This window comes from Nanorana parkeri, unplaced genomic scaffold (genome assembly GCF_000935625.1).
Source record: "Nanorana parkeri isolate BGI_ZX_2015 unplaced genomic scaffold, ASM93562v1 scaffold1070, whole genome shotgun sequence".
Classification (NCBI taxonomy): domain Eukaryota; kingdom Metazoa; phylum Chordata; class Amphibia; order Anura; family Dicroglossidae; genus Nanorana; species Nanorana parkeri.
In genome coordinates, this window is record NW_017307338.1 from 582,581 (window position 1) to 604,834 (window position 22,254).

General features: G+C 41.8%; 1 protein-coding gene across 1 annotated transcript in view; it reads right to left on the reverse strand.

Annotated features, from left to right (window-relative positions):
• ARHGEF12 (Rho guanine nucleotide exchange factor 12) overlaps positions 1 to 22,087 on the reverse strand; it is a 101,906-nt gene extending 79,819 nt beyond the window's left edge. The window contains exons 1-5 of the mRNA XM_018567592.1: positions 22,083 to 22,087; positions 15,690 to 15,746; positions 8,657 to 8,755; positions 6,124 to 6,173; positions 5,872 to 5,929 (exon numbers count right to left, since the gene is read on the reverse strand). Coding sequence (XP_018423094.1) covers positions 5,872 to 5,929; positions 6,124 to 6,162 — 97 coding nt within the window. The 5' untranslated portion in view covers positions 6,163 to 6,173; positions 8,657 to 8,755; positions 15,690 to 15,746; positions 22,083 to 22,087. The remainder of the gene's footprint in view (positions 1 to 5,871; positions 5,930 to 6,123; positions 6,174 to 8,656; positions 8,756 to 15,689; positions 15,747 to 22,082) is intronic.
• Positions 22,088 to 22,254: the final 167 nt, after the last annotated feature.

Sequence of the window (22,254 nt, forward strand, 5' to 3'; positions counted from 1 at the left end):
TCTGCATTGTAATCAGATACTTTTTCTGTAGGGAATATCTGAATATGACAGGGAAACATTCACCATTTTAGATACTTTAGTCTCACTTAAAGAACTCTGTAAATCTTAACCCTTGCAGTTGGGTACCCATGCACTGCAAGGGTTAAGTGCTTGTTTTCATCTATGTGCAAAAATAATAAAGTTATACTCAAAAAACCTCACAGCCGGCTGGCTGCTATAGTGCTCCTTCCAGCCTGTCTCTTGCTACGCTGCAGTGATGGTATGTCCCTCAGCGTCCTCACGTCCAATACACAGTGTATTGGACACAATGTTTCATGGGACCTTAGACAGCTGGAGCAGAGGGGGAGAGAAGCTGGAAAGACCAATCTACCAGCCAGTCGGCTCAGAGGATCAGATGAGCACAACCTTTATTGTTGCACCTAGACGTAAATGAGCAACTAACCCTGCAGTATGGGGGCAACCCCAATGCAAGGGTTAAGCATTTTTTCGCCAGATTTCTTCTTTAAAATGGCATCTTCCATCTAGTTGGAAAAAACACCATGTCTAGTTCTGTATCCAATAACATACAAAGTATTTTAAAGCGCAACAATACAGTTAAGAAAAAAAGATACAAAATCACATTCAGGCAGCCGACTGCTCCTTTACAAACAATTTATAGGCTTATAATTTGATTATGCACAGCTAAACCCAAGACCATGAATTGTATATATATTGCAGCTTACTTGTCCTTAGATGTTGTGGCTGCATTAGTTTTCATTTTCTAGGCTTAGAACAATTTCAGCAAGTACAGAAAACCTGTTGATCTTGCCAGAAATGCCTTTAACCCTTTCGCTGCCAAGGACGTATGGCATACGGACCTACAAAAGTGCTTCCAGCTGGCCAGGTCAGTATGCCATACGGACCTGGCATTTACAGTTCTACTATAAGCTGATGGTCGCTTTAGCGACCATCAGCTTATAGAGCTTCCAAGATAGGAAGATCGTACGTTTTTTTAAAGTACCTTACAACCATCGCAAGACAAAAGTCTTGCGATAGTTGTAAGGTGTGTGCCCAGCCTTAGGAAGATCCTGCCATCTGGCTGTAATTTGCAGGCACATAATAGGAGGGGATACGTATCAATAATGCACACAGGCCAAGTTGCAAAAGCAATAATACATTTATATACTGTTTCAAGAGAGACCGATGCTGCCTGGTAATGACCGAGGGCTTAATTTAATCATACTTCCCATAAATGCCTGCCGATCAGAATATGTAAAACTAAACATGTACAGAAGGACACTGCTGGCAACCTTTTATAAATGCTAGTTCCAAAGTGGTAATTATGATCCTTTGGCTTCAATAATGCCTTAATCACCGTCAAAAAACGGATATTCCAAGACCTTGACTGAAGTAAGTAGTGAAGCCAAGGATTAGCAAGACGGCTAGGTAATTTAAATTTTCAGATAGGTCCTACCCAAAATACTGATCGGTTATGGGTGAAGTGCAATAAGTATAATCACCCACTGGCATCCTAAATTACTTAGGAATACCAGAAAAAAAAAAATTGTGTCTGACTCAGTTTGCCAGCCAGCACACAATTTCTTTTTTTTTTTTTTTTAAAGGAAAGAGCAAAGTGTTAAAGCTGCATTAACAGGCTGCTGATATTTTGCAAACTGCTAGTATGCCAGTGCACGGCGGACTTTCCCAAGGTGTGTTTGCTGCAGCTGGCTAATCTCACTAAAAGAAAAACTCGCTGACCACTTCACCTTTACTAATGGCAGCTTAAGCTGCCTGCACTTAGCAAACACACCTTGATACAGGAGGCAAAATCATTAATGAATCCCGGCACAAGCAAACAGCAGTCTTCCAGCACTGGTAGCGAGGATTTACGGCTCATTCACACCATACATATACAACACATGTGTGTGCTGGTGTGCAGTGCAAGCTTGCTGGCATACGCTGCAATGCATTGTTAAAACCCATAGCAGTGTTTGCGATTTGTTCCTTTTTTAACCTTCAATTGTATGAGCAGCAGCATGTTAGAATGTGTTTTAAAGCCTATTCGAGAGGCTTCAAATAGGCTTTCACAGCTAAAGTTCAATGCCACAGACACCACAGAACATTGAAAGGGCCTCCAAACACGTATTCGGTGGGTCGCCTAAAGGCAGAAGCATCTGCAACAGGTGAAAGCCACCTTGTTCAGCTGAGACATAGCGGAATCCACAGTAGGAATGGATCACTTTGAACAAAATGCTCAGCAAGTGCAAAGGGGGAGCAAATGGCCTATCAGGGTGTTTACAATCTTTGTGCACAATTAAGAGCAAAAAGGAAAGCCATAGGAGGACTATAAGACCTAGAGTCAGAAACGGCTACAGAGTGGTGTGTGCTGCATCAATAAAACTCAAAAGGGTTTCCTTTGACTTGGGTGTGATAGCAGGGGACTATGACTCCTCTGGGGAAAGCTCATTAGTAAAGTAAATTATGCAACCCAGAACCAGACAAAGTCTCTGTACCCAATGGCTAAGAGGCCGATAGGTGAGCAGGCAAATTGGATATAGAATGTGCTGGAGATGAGTAATTTTCACCATAAAGCCTTGTGTGGCAGTAGTAAAGACCTCAGCTGAGAGCAGAGAGAACCCAGCCACACCCAATAGAGCTATAGTGGACTCAGATGAGGGAAGAGACTCCAATACTAGAGGGTAGCAGGATCCCAGGGTACAGACAAAGCCACTATAAGGGGGCACACAACAAACAGTCCCCAGCTCATTAGTGGAGAGCTTGTTGGGGGAACCCAGAACTGGCCCTTCACGTGTCTAGAACCAGACATGTCACAGCCACTGTGTAGAAAGCAATGTACAAGTTCAAGGTCAGAGGGAAGGCGTGGAGTACCCACAGTACCTGGGCAGCTGGTAGCATCTTAAACTCATGACGGGATGGTCAGGCAGCTGAAGGTGATCAAAGCCACTGTACACAGGCAGCAGGAAGTATCACACTGCTCTTTGCAAAAAGAACAGCATCAGGGAGATGCTTCCTTGATGCTATTTGGTGAGAAAGAGTGCCAAGTGAGTGTGAGAGATACTGCAGCCAGTGGAATGTCAATATCACAGCTTTAACTAATCCCACAGCAAAGCCAGCACTAAATAATGGTGCCCCGTGACCAAAGAGGAAACGCCCTGTGCATGGCCTGAACAGCCTACTCACTAAGTGAGTTTTCAGAGACAGAGCAAGCGCAGAAGCAATGCCAGTGGCTCTGGACCTGGAAAACTGCTCTGCAACTAACTTAATCAGAACCTGAAAATTGCATGTGCAGCGCCCAGTGACCAAGAATCACTTCCAGGCTCAATCCATAATGTCCAGTCCAGCAGGATGGGGATGCAGTACACAGTAAGGCTTCATTCATACTTGCTTTTTTTATACAGCGGTCTGCAGGGCTAGTCTGCTAGATCTACCAGGTCAGATGCTTTGTTTATACTTCTAGATACTTAAAATGATGCACGTGTACATGCATCTGTCTTTTGTCCATTAAAACAGTCCATTGAAGTAGCCAATGAGATTTCAGCAAATAAATGCTTCTTCCATTTACACGCGTTTTGGTGTGTTTAAAAGTTAAAATTGATTCCTGGACAAATTCTATCTTTTCTAAACACAGCTGAACTAACTGGGGAGAAAAGCATCTAAATGCATGCTGTGAATAGATCCATTGGAAATCAATAGATGCATATATACGTTTTTTGAGAAACCCATTTTAAAAGCATATACACGCACCCAATTACACCCTAGTGTGAATGGAGCCTAAAAGCCAGACTGAGGACAACCGCGCTAAATAGCTGTAAGTTGGTGGAAAACGACATCAGTGTAGGGAAGCGTCCTGATTGAAGAATAACACTTGCTACAAAAATATCACAAATTAGTCTTTAAAACAGCAGAGCTGAAAAAAAGGATGCCCATCCTTCTAGGACACTAGCTAAAAACTGAGTCATGCTGGTTGTGGGAGGTGTTATAGCCTGGACTAGCTTTACAGTTTTGTTTTTTTTGCTCGCCAGTGTTCTATCCTTCTGTAGTCGGCAGTATAACCTGAAGGTTTAAGACTTCCTGTGTTCCCTAATGAATGAAAAAAAGCAATTATCTTTTACTAGCTTGACTAAAATAAGCTGTTTAAATCAGAAATGATGTTGGTTAGTATGGGCAACCACAGAAGGCTGTTCTTTGAATTTATCATAAGAATCGGTGTACTCACAGTTGTACAGAGACTGCCAGAGGAAAGAGGATAAGGTAACCATATTAACTAGGGTGGGTGTAATTTTAGCTTATTGTGCCTACAATAAAACACATCACAAGCGAATCATGTACAAAAATTGTGAACGTATCTCTATGTACGCTAAAGTGACAGAAGCTGCTTTGTAATCTACACCTGAATCAAGCAGCCCTGCCCAGAGGAAACTAAGACCGCATTGTTATTATACAAAAGCTTGAGATGAGACACAGTCTAGCAATGTAATACTACCAGATGCATGTATTTACATGCAATATAATCCAAGCAATCATGAAAACGACATTTAAAACAATGAGTTATGGAGTTCTTTTAATGAAAATTAAATTTTTAGGATTTTTTATGTAATGTGTTCAAAGCTGAATCAGTATTTTGGTGGGAAAAAAAAGGAACACGGAACTTGGTTAAATGATAACTGCAGTTCTAACAATTTTGGGGGATATAAACATATCTGTGTTGAAACCAAAATTGCAATCTTGCAAAAACAAGGCACGGGTTCAATTTAAAAAACAATCTGACCTCTAATCCCTAATGGCAACTAAACAAACTCATCTCTCATCTAGTGCTTTATAGGGCTCATAAATACCATATGGGCACTGAAAGGGTGTGCTTAGTGGCACCAAAATAGCAGATATGGGGGACTGCAATAAGCCAAATAGCTCAATACACATTTCCGTGGATGGGAAGCATAGCCTTTTATTGTGCCAGTGAAAGCAAATATCTACCAAACGTGACAGGCTCTTTGGAATCCAGCACCCACACATACAAGCAGAGAGTTACCTTACCCTTTTGCTCTCACCCCCTGAAGTAGAGCTTACCTGTTTCCAGCCAAATTTGTCTAAAGGCGACCATACACCTGCAGGAAATCCCGCAATCGTACAATAATCGCCAGGTGTATGGAAGGCGTGCAACCGTTTCTACTGTATGGTTGCATGTCTTTTGTCTTACGAGCACTTTGGAAAACAAGCCGAAAATCGTAAGATTTTCGTCGGGTTTGAGCGTGCTCGTAAGACAAATGCTGCACGGACCAGTATGCACAAGCGCACACTGCTCGCTCAGCATTGCAGTCATCGGAAGCCCTCCCCTCAGCGGGGCGGGCTTGCGATGATTGCAAGTACGATCTGCCTGTCCAAGATGGGCAGATCGTACGAGCTTTTAATTAGCTTACAACCATTGCAAGACAAAAGTCGTGCGATGGTTGTAAAGTGTATGGCCAGCTTAAGAGTCCATTAGAAGCCTATGGGGCCAAAGTGTGCAGACGCGGATGTTCGATCAAGAAGCAGAGAGATGTATATAATGACTGCTTCCTTTACAGATAGGGATAAGCACTGAAAGGGTGAATCTATGTATATTCTTTCATGACCAGGGGTAAATGAAGCCAAGAAGCCCAAACCAAATTTAGCAACGTCAGTTACCTTGACAATAACTTGCTTTCTACATCATTTTTACATTTTATTTTGCGAACATCTGAAGCCTGAATTCAGTACACTGTTTTACTAAATACCAAAACGTTAGTCTGAGACCTGAAAGTTCATGACAGAACTCTTTCAGCTCATATTCCTCACTTGGAAAACGACTTGATTTTGATACTGATTAGGTGAACACAAATCAAGGATACTCACATTTTATGAGCTTTACCACTTCCAGGTGGTTAGAATGTGTTACCAGTGTCCCATTAACCTGAAAAAAAACCACAACAGATGGCATGAGATGCATGTCCTACTTACAAAGAAAAGCAAATCGGCACAACCATATTACACAAGTAGGCCAATAAGAGTCATCATTTGGCCCAGAAGATGACATATAAATAAGAAAAACAGAAAAGATTAATTGGCAGAATTAACTTTTGCTACAGTGTCAAAAACATTGTATACCTTGATGATACGGTCTCCTGTCTGCACTCCGGCTCGCATGGCAGCGCCATCTAATGCAGAGAGAGGCACATTAAAAGCAATCAAAGTAAATATGCACACTACATGAATAAAACACAGTACTGTGGCCTATCACGTGACACTTACACAGTCCAAGCAAGTTGCCATATTCAGTTGACTGGTACTAAAAGTATTTTTTGCCCATCTTATTGTCTTGCAAATTACGTTTAAATGCTTCGACAACAATTTGAAAACACACACGGAAAAAAAAAACAGACAGTGATGAGCAACATCATGGTATTAATTAGATCTTCTTTGCCAAATTGGGTGCCGGGAATGTTACTATAGTTCAGTGTACTGCCTTAACCATATGCACCCTTCCTATGCTAGTTATAAACTGTGGGCATGTTGTTGCCATTTTTTAGTTTGATGCAGATGCACATTGCAGACATACTGTCTTAATTTAGTCATTGCTACATATGTGCCCCAGCTTGGGATGTTTAGATAGCCAGAGACCACACTTTGCAGAGGTGCCATAATGTGGCTTTATGTGGCTACATATTTGCAAAAATATGCACCAAAAAAACGTTCCTTAACCTAAAAGTTGAAACAGATGGACTCCAGAACTCTGTCAATCCCCATGGAGCCAGGTGTCGAGATAATGTAGCTCCAGGTTGCATGGGCAAAAGTTTCATCATAGGTGTCCACCTAATGGATAGTCAAGCAAGAAGACACCGCATGAAAAGAAGTAGAACATGGCAGCAGTCTTAAGGTGCCCATACACCTGCCGATTATCGTACGATAATCGCGGGTGATCTCGCGATCGTACGATAATCAGCAGGTGTATGGAAGGCGTGCGACCGTTTATACTGTAAGGCCGCACGTCTTTTGTCTCCCGAGCAGGCTAGAAAACCTGCCAAGAAATCGTAAGATTTTCGGCAGGTTAGTGGCGTTCTCGGTAGACGAATGCCGCACGGGCCGGTGTGCGCAAGCGCACACTGCCCTCTCAGCATTGAAATCGGAAGCCCTGCTCTCAGCGGGGAGGGCTTGCGATGATCGGAAATACGATCTGCCTGTACAAAGATGGGCAGATCGTACAAGCTTTTTAATGACCTTACAACCATCGCAGGATGAAAGTCGTGCGATGGTTGTAAGGTGTATGGGCACCTTTAGACCTCATATCTCTGTAGAAGAGCACACCCAGAGGTGTACACTATGTCAAATAGTGGCCGGTCACCCCGTTTAAACATCAGCCTGTTATGGTCAAATTATCAGGTCACATTCACACAGACAGCAAAGGGGGTAGTAAAACCAGGCATATGAGCTGTGGTATTAACCCTCTGGTCACCGGCTGCAATGTCAACACTGTGGCCAAATCATGCTGTACACATTGTTACGGCAAAAACCATACAGAATGCGTTGTTTAACAGGCGATGCCATTGTCAAAATACGATCATTGCAATGAATGGACCTGGGCATGCGGTTGCAGCACACTAGTGCAATAAAAAAAAACACCTGTATTCAGGAGGCGGCAGTAATGCCTCCTGAATACGGGGCCAGCCACTGCTTCACTGCCCTCTGAAAAGCAATCCACCACAGATAATGCAATTCACAAGATATTCACAATGAAGAGTTGATTGAAAAAATTTGGACAGTTTCAAACAATCTTTTGCTTGTACATGGTCATATTATCACTGGCCAAACAACTGGAAAAACTGATAATTCCTTTATGATGAAATTATTTCTCATTCAATAAGCCGCTCAAATGCTGCAATAGGGTCTGTAAAAATGGTACTATTACATACAGAGCTGGTATTACAATATACAGTTAACAAAATCCTTCAAAGAAGACAACTGAAGAAGAAAGACGACTGAAGCTAGTTCTATCTGCAAAAACCTCATAACTCCTATCTAAAGCTTCTGCAATCTGCTGTTCATTTCTCCTACAGGATTTGAAAATGTACAGTATGTAAACCGAAACAATGCACTTTTCATATTTGATTCTTTTTAGTCTGTTATTTTCTTATATACCAGTATAAGTGATTTTTTGATACGGGCAAAAAAAAAGATTGATCATGTGAAAAACATAAGAGTTCTCCTTTGTTTAGTGCACGCTGCCTGTGTTATCTAAAAAGGAGAGCAATTAGCTCTCCACATTTTTATCTTGGAACTACAGATTAGTTAGTATCTATATTGTAGAGATGGGAATATGGGTGGACTTGAGGAAAAAAACAAAATGTGGCAGGATCGACACCATGAAAATCCTGTGGGCGTCAGCCCACAACAGGTCTTTGAGCTGAGTGCATTACTGGCAGATTTACAGGTTTTTTTATTCTGTACTTGTCTTTGAAGGGATAAATCATTTGCAAATTTGAAGTATTGCAAAGATGTACTGCACTGTTCTTTTTATTTTGCCCTAATATAAACCTTAACAAAATGGTAAACAAGTAACAATCCTGGTACATCAGGCAACTGTCAATGCAAACAAAAGTGATCCCCATAAATGTGTTCCAGTGTAATTAAAGCGGAGTCTTACCTTCCTTAACAGACTGAACAAAGACAGGGTTATCTCCGCTAACTGTTAACCCAAAGCCATTCTCATCCCGCTGAATTATCACGCACCGCTGAACCAAACCTGAGGAGGAGAAAGTTGTAGAAAAAAAAAATATATGAGAGAAGACAGCAAATATTCAATTTAACTGGTAAAATCAGGGAAATAAAAAGCAATAGACGTAAACAGGAGACATATTCACTATACATAAACCTTTAAATAAAAAATGCAAGGATCTCTTCAAAGACAGATGAATCTTGACCTGCTATAGAAAAGGGAAATCAAGGACCAGTTACAGGAGACTTTTCAGCCTGCTGGAAATCAATTAACAAACCCCAAGCACAGACGAAGGCCAGAAAATAGGCAATGGTCCCAACAATGTTCAAACTGCATGGCATTATGAAGATGAAGAGTAGTTACTATTAAAAAAGAAGTGCAAAGAATAAAAATCAAACCTTTGTGTAGAAAATAGGCAATCAGAATAGTAGGATATATTGCATGTCCGACAGTAAAGTCCATTTAGGGCACCACATGCGCGCGCGCGCACGCACGCACCTAGAGAACCGCTAACAAACTAAAGACAAAATACAAAAAGGGCAGAGTGCACAGCAACAAAGTATAAAATGTGCTCATCTGTAACCCAAAGATATTCTCCATATCCAGTTTAGGAACATTACTGCCATTGCCAGCGGTAGGGGTTAAAACTGAAATGTGCCAGGGATGTTGGGGTTGGCTCAGCAAGACCTATGTCACATAGTATAGAGTGTGGGGTCCAGAAGCGGAGAGGGGGTGAAGTTTATCCAGCTTCCTGGGTCACAGTTTCACTAATATCCAAGGTGATGTGTTTCTGGGGGTGGGATCCCATTTCCCAAGCCTGGTTAGCAAGATGATCCTCAGTCTGAGTTGTCTGGCAAGGTGTGGTATTAACACAAGTAATTACAGCAAGTACCGATCTAGAAGCCTAATAAGATCTAATAAGCATGCCAGCTTGTGGATCAGAACTTGTAATTACTTGCATTAATATCTGCCCCTACCAGGAAGCTTCAATAGACTAAAGGACAACTGTATACCATTCCCTTGTGAGTGCTTTTGATTATAAATTTTTAATAAACATACCTGCTATACAATGTTGGTGTGCTCTCTGTTCTTTGTATTTTACCATTTAAAAAGGAAGATTTTCGTATAATACCCTAGTGCATGCTCATGTAAGAGGCCTTTTAGGTTCTGAAGAGAATATCTGATAAGAACGCATAGAAGAGTCTGCCTTCTTCCAGTATTGTAATATGCAATACAGACAAGTGACCTCTTGCATCACTGTTAAATAATTTCATGATCTACTAAACGCAAGACTTTACTCAGCCATCAGACCCTCTGAACACCTGGTTCTGCTACAGTATGTCAGAACTGCATGGAGATCTAAAAGCATAGATAAGACTGTATTACTACAAGCAACCATCTACAATAGTAACTATCATAATAAAAAGAGATAGCTGGCCAGGTGAGTAGCAGACCGCTGATTGTAAAGTGTCTTAAGATGATTAACACCATTTTATAGATTTTACAGCATACATAAAACAGGTAACCAATTACAATTCAATGTTAGAGTTTCACACCATTTTATATCTTTATAATCCTGTACCAATATTACGGTTCTTGAGAAATTTGTGATTAGAAATAACTTAAAATACCCTTTTCTATCAGGGAACGTGCACTTCCTGTTTCCTGTCCTCCCACTTCAGTGCTGACATATCTGAGCAATACTACACCCCTGCACACAAGTGTCCTCAATCAGACTTGTACTAAAGAGGAATTGAGGGATGGGGGTCTCAGACTGGTTAGCGCTGGTTATCGAGTTTAAAAGAGAACTATGGGGCCTTTTTATCCCATAGTTCTCTTAAGGGTCACGGGAGGACAAATACTAGCATCCTCCCGTGACCCAAAGCTCAGTATATAGCGAGCTATTGCTCACTATATACTGAGAGCGCTGCAGCCGGATCCCGACAATGCTGTCGAGATCCGCCCAGCTGCGTGAGTGACAGCTGGCTCTGCCTATCCCCTCCCTCATCCGTGTCTCCAGTCAGCGCAGGAGGAACGGAGCAGGGGGGGGCATCCCTGCAGGGAGCGGTGACTTACAGTCACCGCTCTCTGGAGGGAGATGATTGCAAAGCGAGCGATCGACCGACGGTATGCGTTCGCTCACTTCCCGTTCAATAGAGCCTGCGTGCGAAAGTTTAATTGTTACACGTCCGCTCGAAGTGAAAATCAATCAAATAGTTCTCCTTTAATGTATGTCTAGCCGAATATCTATTTCTCTGACTTTACTTGGGTTTAATTAACATGTGTGAGGAATTTAGAGACCTAATTAACTTTTAAGACATGCCCTCTATGCTTCATACAAGAAATCAAATTTGTAAAAAAGACCCATGTAAATAAAGAAACAAGCCTGCCCCAATCTATGAAAAACAAATGAATAAACGTTGTTGCATTAAAAAAAAAAATAGGACATGTAAATTAAGCATCTAAAAAAGGGAACATCCATTATGCAGAATTTACCCATCTTGACAATGTGCGTAAAAAACAAATGTACCTTATTTTCACTATTTGTATGGTACCAGCATATTACACTGTTTACAGCAATCATAAAATGATAGACACAAGAGACCACCTTATGTCTCTTCCCTACCCAAAATTACCCCACCCTGTATCAAAAAAAGTACTCTACATTTGAAATGATTTCATGGAACTGAAAGATGGCAGAACTACAGAATACATTTTTTGCAGTTGCTTTGAATAATATCACTAAGTACATAACTCAGCAGCCTGGCGGACTACTAAGTGGAAAAATGAAAAGCAGAATTTGGTCTTCTAAAAAATATTAAGCAGAAAAATAGTTAATTGTTATAAAATGCTGCAAAGAGAAAATGATCAATATATGTGCTTTCTTTACTTACATCAAAGAACAGAGATGTGAAAAATAAATGATGCAAGAACATGGATCAACACCTAGGGATCATTCCTTTTCAAATTCCTGAAAATATGTCAGTTTCTCCAATACTGACAACTGTGTGCCAAACACCTCCTACACTGAATCTGATTTATCCGCTGACCTATTACTATGCACTAACAAGTCTCTGAAGAGGATCCACCTCTCTGCATGGTATGAGACAATGCCAAGGAAAGTCAAGCTTTAGTTAGAGGGCAAAACAACATTATACACATCAGGGACAGGTTCACAATACAACATAAACCATAGCCCAAAACATTTAATTGTACTCCTGTGTGTTATTTTGATCTATTTAGGGCTAATAGATGTCAAATTATTTCCTAGGATGTTAACATTACATGGTTAGTCCATTCATAATAGACATGTAAATTTTTGATAGATGCTAGAACTTTAAATCCCTGTTCTTAAACTTGCATGGGATTTGATTTTTAAGGTCACTGCTCTTGAGTTCCTGGGTCTTCACCTCTGCTTTAGCCATTACGAGGGGACCCACAGTCCTACTTAGATTTTCAATATATTTTATATTATGGAGAAGGGGTGCACAGATACCCGTTTTTTTTCGTTATACAGCACAAATACCGATATTTTTTTTATGGTATTCACCGATACCGGACGTCCCATTAAGGAAGCTGGGCGGCAGGTAATGACTCGCCGCCCAGCTTCCTGATTATCCAGGAAGCCATCTCCTGGTGACGAAGAAGCATGGAGCTGGCTTTCTGGCCAAACAGGAAGTTGGGGGCGAGTCATTACATGACACCCGGCTTCCTCATTGGCCATGAAGCCGGTTCAATGCCCCTTTGTCACTTGGTGCCCCTCAGCATCCTAATTGGTCGGGAAGCCAGCTCCATGCTTCCTGGTGACGATGGAGCAATCAGAAAGCCGGGCGGCATGTAATAGGCGGTCGCAGACTGGCTTTCCGATACAGAAAGTTCAGGAGCATTTGGGTGAGTACCCGTACACTCGGTATTGGCATCCCTATTATGGAGAATACATCAGGAGATGCTAGAACACGTAATGGTGGGCAGGAGCACCCAAAACTACATGGACAGAAAGAGTCAGAAACTGCAGCAGGGAGCTCTCACTGTTTAAGCATCCAAAACATATACAATTGAGCGATTTAAAGCTCCCTGTCAGAAGTGGCTCAATGTTTGACACACAGATTTCCATGTTATTCTATTGTACACGTTCACATCTGAGCGAACTACTGTTGCTCAGTGCTCAGAAAAAGAACAGGCACTTCTGTGGAGTATGATTGTGTGTTTTTGGCTCCAACACCCTTCAAAAGGAGTTTCACGCCTACCACCTACCTCTTCCTCCTTTCCATTCACTAAAACCAAAATGCTCAAGACCAAAAACTCTCTAAAATGCGTGCACTAAGTCACAAAAGAAAAAAAAGCCTCTAAAGTGACCAAAGATGTTGACACTCAAGTGTAAATGGTGGCTAAGATGAAGTAGAAGCTGCTCAGCAATGGTACCCATATCACTCTTTGGAATTGTTGACTGTAAATTAATTGTAGACTATGCAACTCCCTCATTCTAAAAACTTTAAAAGGTATATCTAAACCCAAGAACAATAATATACTGTAGTGTACCAGTTCTTAAACGTGGTGGCTGCATTACAATTTTTTCCAGGCTAAGTAAATCTTCTGCAAATACAAAAAAATACATCTTGATATAGCCAAAAGCCAGTGTGCTTGTCACTTCCTGGGCACTGAACCTACATCTCTGAAATACAGAACATCTCCACTATATGTTATAATAAGGAAAGGAGCATGTGTTGCAGCCCAAATTAGGAAAGCTGGGGTGCAGTGTGGTGAGTTGGTCTTGTCACCTAGGAATGAAGGAAGGAAGTTATTGGCAGGATCATGAGATGAAAAAAAAAAAAGGCACAAAATAGGGATGAACCGATACTGTTTTTTCGGTATTAAGTACGAGTACCAATATTTATATTTTGGTACTCACCGATACTGGTACTTCCGGAGCATGCACCCGGCTTACCGGGCAATGAGGAAGCCGTGCAGCATGTTATTACCTGCCTCTCAGATTCCCGATTGACCGGGAAGCCGGCTCCATGCTGACTGGCAGGGAATCTGGCTTCCTGGCCAATCAGGAAGCTGAGAGGCATGACGCTGCGCAAAAGCCTAAGGTATCCCTGGTGAAGGCAGAAGGCACCCTAGTGCAAAAAGGCAGACATAGAAGATTCCCGTCACACATCCTTGCTCACTGTTGGAAGCATTACTGAGGCATCTACATGCTTTCCCCCTTCTTGTATTTAGAGCAACAGAACCTATTCAGCTCAGTGCAAAACCGCCTATCAGTCATAAGTCTGTTGTGCAGACATTAGCGGAAGGATAAGAAAAAAGTATTTGTAGAATACATTTAATACGTGATTTTGCATATATTTTAGGGCTACAATATTTAAAATGTTCATTTTTCTTAGATGAATTTGAAATATGGCATATGGAAATCGTTCTAAGACCTAAATAAAAGAAAAGTATTTAAGAGTGCCTTTAAGAGTGTCTTTAATGACATCACATGGTCATAGTATCACAATAAATGAAACGTTTAGGAACCATAAAAAAGTCCCTTCATCAGGCGAGCCGTGTGATCACATTTTCAAAAAGTTGAACTGAAAACAAATAACTTATCAATGCTTTGTACCAGAATAAGACATTTTGTGTCATTTGAAATGAAAAAGTATAGACTAAAAGGTATACCATAGTAATATTATTTTGCTCAAGACAAGATTACCATTACAAAGTTTTGTTTGTCCTGAACAAAAAAAAAAAGAAAGATATTGCTGAATAAACAGGTCCATACCAAATATGTAAAACAATGCGTGTGAGAGCTGAAGTGGTTAAACATGTCCAGGAATACAGATTGATTGACTTCCACATTCTTAAGAGCCAAGCATGAGGTACCTGTACATATGATCATTTGGCTTTTCCTTTGCACACTGATGTTGACAGAGTAGCAGGTCACCAAACCCAAAAATGATCTGGTTGTTGTGATTCTGACATCCCCTGTTCTAATTATTCAAGCACATGCTTATTCACAAGGCAATTGTTCACACCCTGATCAGCCTCCACTATTGGTTTCTGGAAGCACTGCCGAGAAGGAAGCTTTCACAGTTCGGAATAAAAGGGCAAAAAACTTCAGCATAGCCCAGACATATGGTAAAACCACCATTAATGTTATCAGAAAAAAACAAAAATCGAAGGACTTGGCCAAGCAGTGTATGGCCAGCTTTTCAAAGTCAATCTTGTGCGTGCCTTTCCCATCTCCCCAGGATCCCTACTTGTCAGTAAGGCTGCCCATTGTAATAAAGGGCCATAGAGGTGGGAGGGTGGCAAGCTAAGCTTTTAGTGGAAAAGTAAAAAAAAAGTCTGAATATAACTTCAGCTGTCTAGAGCTCTAATCTAATGATTATTTTGAAATGATGGCATTTTCACTCGATGGAACTTCTGCTTATGCATGTTTTAATAGTATACTCAGCTTAAATTGTTCAGGTTTCTGACACATTTACCATAAACTGCAAACAAACAAAAAAACAAAAACTTAAAATTCAGATAAATTGAGTAAAATCTTTGACTTCCCACAACAGAAGTGCTTCCTGAATATCATTAGTTTACTAATTGATTAAATGACAATCATGTGTAACACAAACAAGTTACTACACAAAAACAAACTTTAACAAATCAAAATAACAACTTTAATACAAAGTTACAAGAAGGATTTTTAAAGAATTGGCATTCCTTGCAGAACCCAGAGAAAAAAAAATGAATTAAAAGATGATTAGGTTTTTAGATTATTTCAGTGGACAGTTGTAAAGCTATGAATAGGACCGCCACAGAAAAGCATATTAAAAAGGCATGCTTTAAAGCAATAGCAGGAGAACTCAAAGCCACATAGTCCCTCGCTCCAAGACACAGAATGCCATGCAAATGCACACAGTTAAAGACACAGCAATGCATGTGCAGGTGGCAAAAATCCACGCTGGCAACTAGATCTTACCATAGGTCTCGTGCCTACTCTCATCCCAAGCAGATTTTGTCTTCCTGGACGAACTCTCTGCACGATAGCGGGAGAGAGAATGAAAGATGAAGATGTGGAGAAAACGAGTAAAATGTAAAAAAAATGGCAACAGCAAACACAACATGAATTAAGTGCTATTAAAATAGCACATTACAGATGGTACAACTATCCTAGCAAGATCACGAAACAAGACAAACATCAAATCCAATGAACAAAATGTTAGTAGCAAATCAAAGATAACTGTCCCTCTTCTAAAATATTATCTGGGTTAAAGTGACTGTCACACAAAAAAAAAAAAAATTAACCATGCAAATTAAAGAGATACTCACCTGTCCAGCCACCTGCGCTGCTGATCTCCGCTCTCCATCACTACTAAAGAGTAGGGGTGCACCGAAATGAAATTTTTAGACCGAAACCGAAAATAAAAAATTGCTAGACCAAAACTGAAATTTACTTTTCAGAACAACCTTTTAAAAAATGTTTTATATATTTTATTTGTATTCATTTTTTTTACTTTACCATTCTGGGCTTTGAGGAAAGATCATGGGCCTGTTTTAAAATAGAAAAAGAGAAAAAGAGTCCTAAATCTCTTTTTCTGCAGCCCCCGTTATAAATGAACAGGAAGGTTCTTTACTGAGAGTGTTCCTTTCCATTCATAAACTGCGGAGCTAGTATGGGTTACTATGTCCACAATCATAAATGAACAGGAAGTGATGTAGAGCACTTGTTCATTAATAACTGGGGACACAGTAAGCATGCCATGTTCTCAGTTATTTACAAACACTCAGCGATCAGTTCTGAGTGCTTGTAACCCGCTCTCCATCCTAACTTGCCTCTCACAGGAGTGCAGGATAAGAGCTTGGCTTTCCGTGACAGCTGTCTTCTCCCCGTACTGCCCGGCATCCTGAGAGCTGTTTCCTCCTCGCACTGCCCCGCTCGCCCTCCAGAAAGCTTCTCTCCTCCCTGCTTGGTGCTGGCAGCTGGATCCTCTGTGTCACCCTGGATCCCCACTGCCTCTGCCTAAACAGGCGCGGGAGACCAGCGGGAATCGGAGGGGACAAAGACCGGTGGCTAGGCATTTCGGCCGTTACCGTACTATCGGCATTTTGCCCATAGTACTATTTTCCAAAATGTTTCGGCGGCCAAAATTTCGGTGCATCCCTTCTGCATTCTTGATTTCCCGCTGATCACTGTGGTTGCATCTACTAGGCCCTGCATCACTTTTTTTTTCTTAAGCTACTGTTAACCTTAAGGCCCCGTTCACATATAGCGACATACCTTTTGCAGCGGATCCGCACGGCCGGGATAGCGCGACTTTCGGGGCGACGTTCCAGCGACGATCCAGCGACGGTAGCGCGATCTTCCCCGTCGGGCTCCATAGAAGAAAAGCAAAATCGCGCAAAATCCGCCGAAAAAAGGGTCCGGTAGAAGCGACTTGCGACGAGCGACATGGAGTTAAGACAGCTCCATTGAATAACATTGGCCGGCGACTTCTCGCGATATCGCGCGGCAAAAATGCGCGATATCGCGGCGGAAATCGCGCGACAATTCGCTATATGTGAACGGGGCCTAACTTCTATGGTCCCTATTAAAACACGAATGTTTTTTTTAGGACTGAAGCCAACTAATTGATTAATCGATGAGAATCCAATGTAGCCAATGATTAAGACCACCAGTACAAAAGATAAACACCTAGTATCCCTGTTACATATCGAACATCCATGACCACCGGGAATACTTTTTGGGGTTTAGGCTGTCAGAGTAGTAAAACAAATTCAGTTATTGCAGTAATTATTCCTCTTTGTACTGTTTTTTTTATTTATTAGTTGAAAACATGTGGAGCCCATGCCGCAGTGAAATACCAAAGCAGGTCAAGCCACAGTACTAGTTCAGAGCTCGTCCAAAAATGAGACCCGGACAGTGTGGAGGGATCAGACCAGAAGGCCGTCCTCACATCAAAAATCACATCACATGTAAAAATGTATTCAAGTACTTTTATCTAATTTGTGCATCACTCAGCTGTAGATCTTCAAATAATCTCTGAAGCTGTGTTGACACTCCTTCTTGAGGGTGACTACTTTTGTTCCCCATGGTCCCTGCGTGTGTTGTAAAGTAGCCACCGCTCCAAGCTCACTCCTGTGATGGACTACAATCTCAATACAAATTAGTAAACTAAACATGAGTTTGTAGTACATTACGGGAGCGAGCTTGGAGCGGTGACTACTTTACAACTATTTTTGCTTGTTTCCATGTCTATGACCCCCCTTTGGGGGGTCATAGACATGGAAACTTAGGCATGCTGTACTCTCCCTTAGGGAGATTTATCCTCTCTTTTTGACCTGGTGACCGTTGTCACTGGGACTGAAAATAAAAGCAAATACAAAATTCTAACTATGACCAGAACAGAAGAAAGTGAAAATCATTCAATGGGGGTTCCTATCCTGGGACATCTGTCTACCAGCGTTTTACTTCACTTTGGAGAGATCTCTCACTTGCTGTTGTGTCTATAGGACAGGAATAAAGGGCAATCCCCTGAATGGGGCACAGACGTGAGAGGAAGTAAAAAAGACAAGATGTTTGAAAGTCGATGCGTCAGGACTGAGGTGGCCATTTTTCCAAGACAAGGCAATTTGCTCTGTCACAGATGGGCACAATTCCCATCACCACATTGCAGTGGGAACGAGGTGGTGTGCGTTGAGCTGAAACTAGTAAGGCATGCTGTACTTTTTTTCCAGCACAGTGGGATAAGACGCAGAGCAACCGCCTTGCACCATGATGGGCCCATGGAAGTGAATGAAATGTCACTTTTCAATAAAGTTCTAAACAAAAAACCCAAAAGCACACACTGCGATGTGCCGGGCATTGCACACCAGCCGCTCTGCAATTTAGCACAGTGGCTGGTGTGATCAATCATTCTATACTCCATCCAAAGTGACAAAAGGTTTTGGCTTTAGATAAGTTTAACTCTTCACACTGAGTGCTTAATAAAGAACTGCAGTTTAAAAAAAAAAAAAAAAAAGTTAACCCTTGCAGGGGGGCTACCTCCGCACTGCATGGGTGAGCTGCTCATTTTTTCTTAGGGGCCAGAATACAGAACATATACTCACTTGAGGTTGGCGCTCACTTCTCTCCCCACTTACTCCGGCTGTGGTATGTCCCTTGGCGTCGTCACATTTAATGCAGGTGAATGGACTTGCATTAGACACAATGACGTCATGGGGTTCTTAGACCACCAGAGCACGAGGGAGAAGAGGCTGCAGGGACCGGTCAAGCAGCCAGGCAGGATCGAGGATCAGGAAAGCATATTTTTGTTGACCTAGCCCCAAGATCAAAATGAGTAGTTAACCCTTGCAGTGCGAGTGTAGCCCCACTACAAGGGTTGACATTTTAGATTCCCGGAGTTCCTCTTTAAAAAAAAAAAAAAAAAGATGTTGAAGATAAGTAATTTTAGTAAGCACCAGTGTGGAGCAGTTATCTTTTACAAAGTATCAAAAGCAACAAAGGGCTTCACAAAAGACCTAAAATGCTACTTTGGCGGTTTGTTTTACCATATTGGGCCGCTCCCGCGCAGCACAGTTGCTGTGTGTGATCCATACTGTCTGCGTACGAGTACGGACACCCGGAGGGATGTGCAGTTCGAGTGAGCATACTGTAGTGTACGCCAGTGTACTCCCTTAGGAGAAGAACAGCCTGCTGCGTGCAATCACATGTAACACCTGTCCTTCCCGGGAGCAGCCCGATACGGAGGTGCACGACGCACGGATCTGTACGGCCGGCTCTTATCAGTGTGAATGAGACCTTAGAGGCAAAAATAAGAACTTAGCGTAGGTGTTATTTAATACAATGCACCTTTTTTTACCTAGAAAAGTCATATTATAAAAGGAAATAACATATAAATCAAATGTTCACAAACACAGAAGCTAACAAATAGCAGGCACATAAAAGGACAATAAATGTATGCAAAACATCTCCCTGACAAAAGTAATTTATTTTGCATTTATCTTTAAATCAGGTTTGATAAAATGCATCCTTCAGTTACAGCTTTAGAAACATGAAAGGATTAGTCCTCCCACAGCAGGTTCTTCTCATAGACACCGACAAGCTGATGCCAGTAGGGAGCTGCAGAATCAACTCTGTGTGACGATTCCATTTCTTCAGTCCTTACACATATCGCAATTAAACTGTAGACCACGAATAAGGTATACCGCAGTTATATCTGTGGGTGGCTGAAATATGCAATATAGTTCTCAGATTCAGTATTACGCTGCAGTCCCAAAAGTGAAATGGATGATTGGACCGCTCCCCATGACTGGTGCCTAAAAATGGAGTCCTGGCATCTAGGCTTTTGTCAGCTCGTTCAGTGCTTGCACCAGGGGTGAGCAATTCTTATTGCCCGACACTCCGGACATGCGGTTCCAGGAGCCGGGCAGAAGATTTGGCTTTAACATCTAACTATTTATCTTACCCAAAGCAGAGCTAAAGTTTTTCTTTTTTTCCTATCATACCGGCACCGACCCCTGCAGCAGATGCCCACCGGTGAGGAGAACCTGTCGTCCTCCGTGCGAGCCCAGGACCGGCATGGTGAGTCTCTACTGATAGATCGGAGGGAGATCAGCAGGCTTCCAGCCGATGTGCATTACATCACGTCCGGTGTCACTGTGCACATTCTCCGGCTCCTAGAGCCAGAAGAAGCTGGTGAAGCAGATCTCTGCTTCATCCGCTTCTTTGGGGTCTCTAGGCGACATTAGGGGTCTGAAAGACCTCTGATGTCTCCATAAAGAGGACCTGTCACATTCTATTTGCTATTACATAGGGGGCTTGTTAGCCCCCTGTGAGATAGCAATAACGTTGTGTAAAAAAAAAAATTTGTAAAAATGAACAGATAAAAGAAACATGTTAAAAGTCCCCCGCCCCCTACGTGCAAACACGCGTTGGATGCGCCTACGTGCAAAAATGAAAATTGCGCCATGCATGTTACATATCGTCGTGAGCGTCGGAGTAAGAGCAATAATTCTAGGCCCATCAAGCACTGTTGACACTAAAACTGATGAGCAGTAAAAGCGTTTAAAGCGTCACCTATGGGACATTTTTGCTAATGTAGTTTTTTGCGGTTTCACGGAAGCACGTCATTTTAAGGCTTGACATGTTTGGTATCCATTTACCCGGCGTGACCCCAATTAGTTATTATATTCAGTTTCTGTGCACTAAATTTCATTTTAGGGTATGTTATCCTAAAAATACTTGTATGAAAAACATTTGCGCAAATATCGTGCGACATAAAAAACTAGCATATTTTCATTCTACAGGACCTCTGCTTTCAGAAAATAGATAATTGTTTGGGGATCTGAAGCTGTTTTCTAGCCAAAAATTCAGATTTTATCAGGTGTGTGCAAATTTAAGAAATTGCTCTGGGCAGCAAGTGGTTAATATGACCTGGAGGGTGCTGATCTCGTCCCTGGATTGCACAGCTGCAACATGGAATACAATTGTGAATTAAGTATATATCTTTAGGGCCTGTTGACACGACGTCCGTTTTCTGTGCTGACCGGCTCCGTACGCTCCTGCACTAAAAATGCACCCCAAAGTATCCCTATGTGTTTTATGGGCTACAGTTCTCACGTGCGCAGTCCGTTCAGGTTAAGACAAAAAAAATACTGCATGTCACATTTTGTACGGTCAGGAAACGCAAAACGTGGCAAAAAAAGTGTTTTTTCCTTTACTGGAACGCATCAAAAACGCGGCCAAAACACATTAGAGCTGCAACAGTTAATCGATTAAGTCGATTAAAATCGACGATTGAAAACGTTGGCAACGTTTTCGATCGTCGATTCGTCGGCTATCGATTGCTTAGCCTGATAGCACCGCGTCTGCAGATCCGCGTCTGCAGATCCGCACCTGATCCGGAACCTGAAAATCATGTGAACAGGGCATTACAAGGGAAACCGTTTTTTCAAAACTGCTAATAAGCACACCTGCACTGCTATGCACACATTAGCGTTCTCATTAATTCCAAAGCAGCTATATCGTTCTTGGAATATATCAGGAAATAAATGATCAAATAAATACTTTAATTTACCTCCTTCTGAACCAAAAGTAAAAAATAAAAAATAAAGTCTCAGGGTAACTATTTCAACACTGACCAAATACCAAAAGAGCTGCACTTTTTGTCCCTGTACACCAGGAGGTCTCTGATCTCTATTCATGATAATATGCATCACTCAGGCAAGGACTCTATTTACATGTGGGCCAGCGAAGACTGCATCGATTTAGCTCCACTGAGCATACAAAACACATTATTCCACTTGCAAATGTGACAAATGATGGCTTAAAAGTAACCTATGCTGATATAGACAAACAAGCAAATGATGACACCTGTCGGGGCATTGCTAAACCATGGCACTACAGATATGTTCCCAGGGTTTCTACTGAGAGCCCAAGTCCCCATTTGCAGTAACTGTTGCCATCATCCCTAGTATGATACTGTAGGGCAGGGGTCAGCAACCTGCCCGGCAGACCTCAGATCAGCACCAATACATGGCAGACC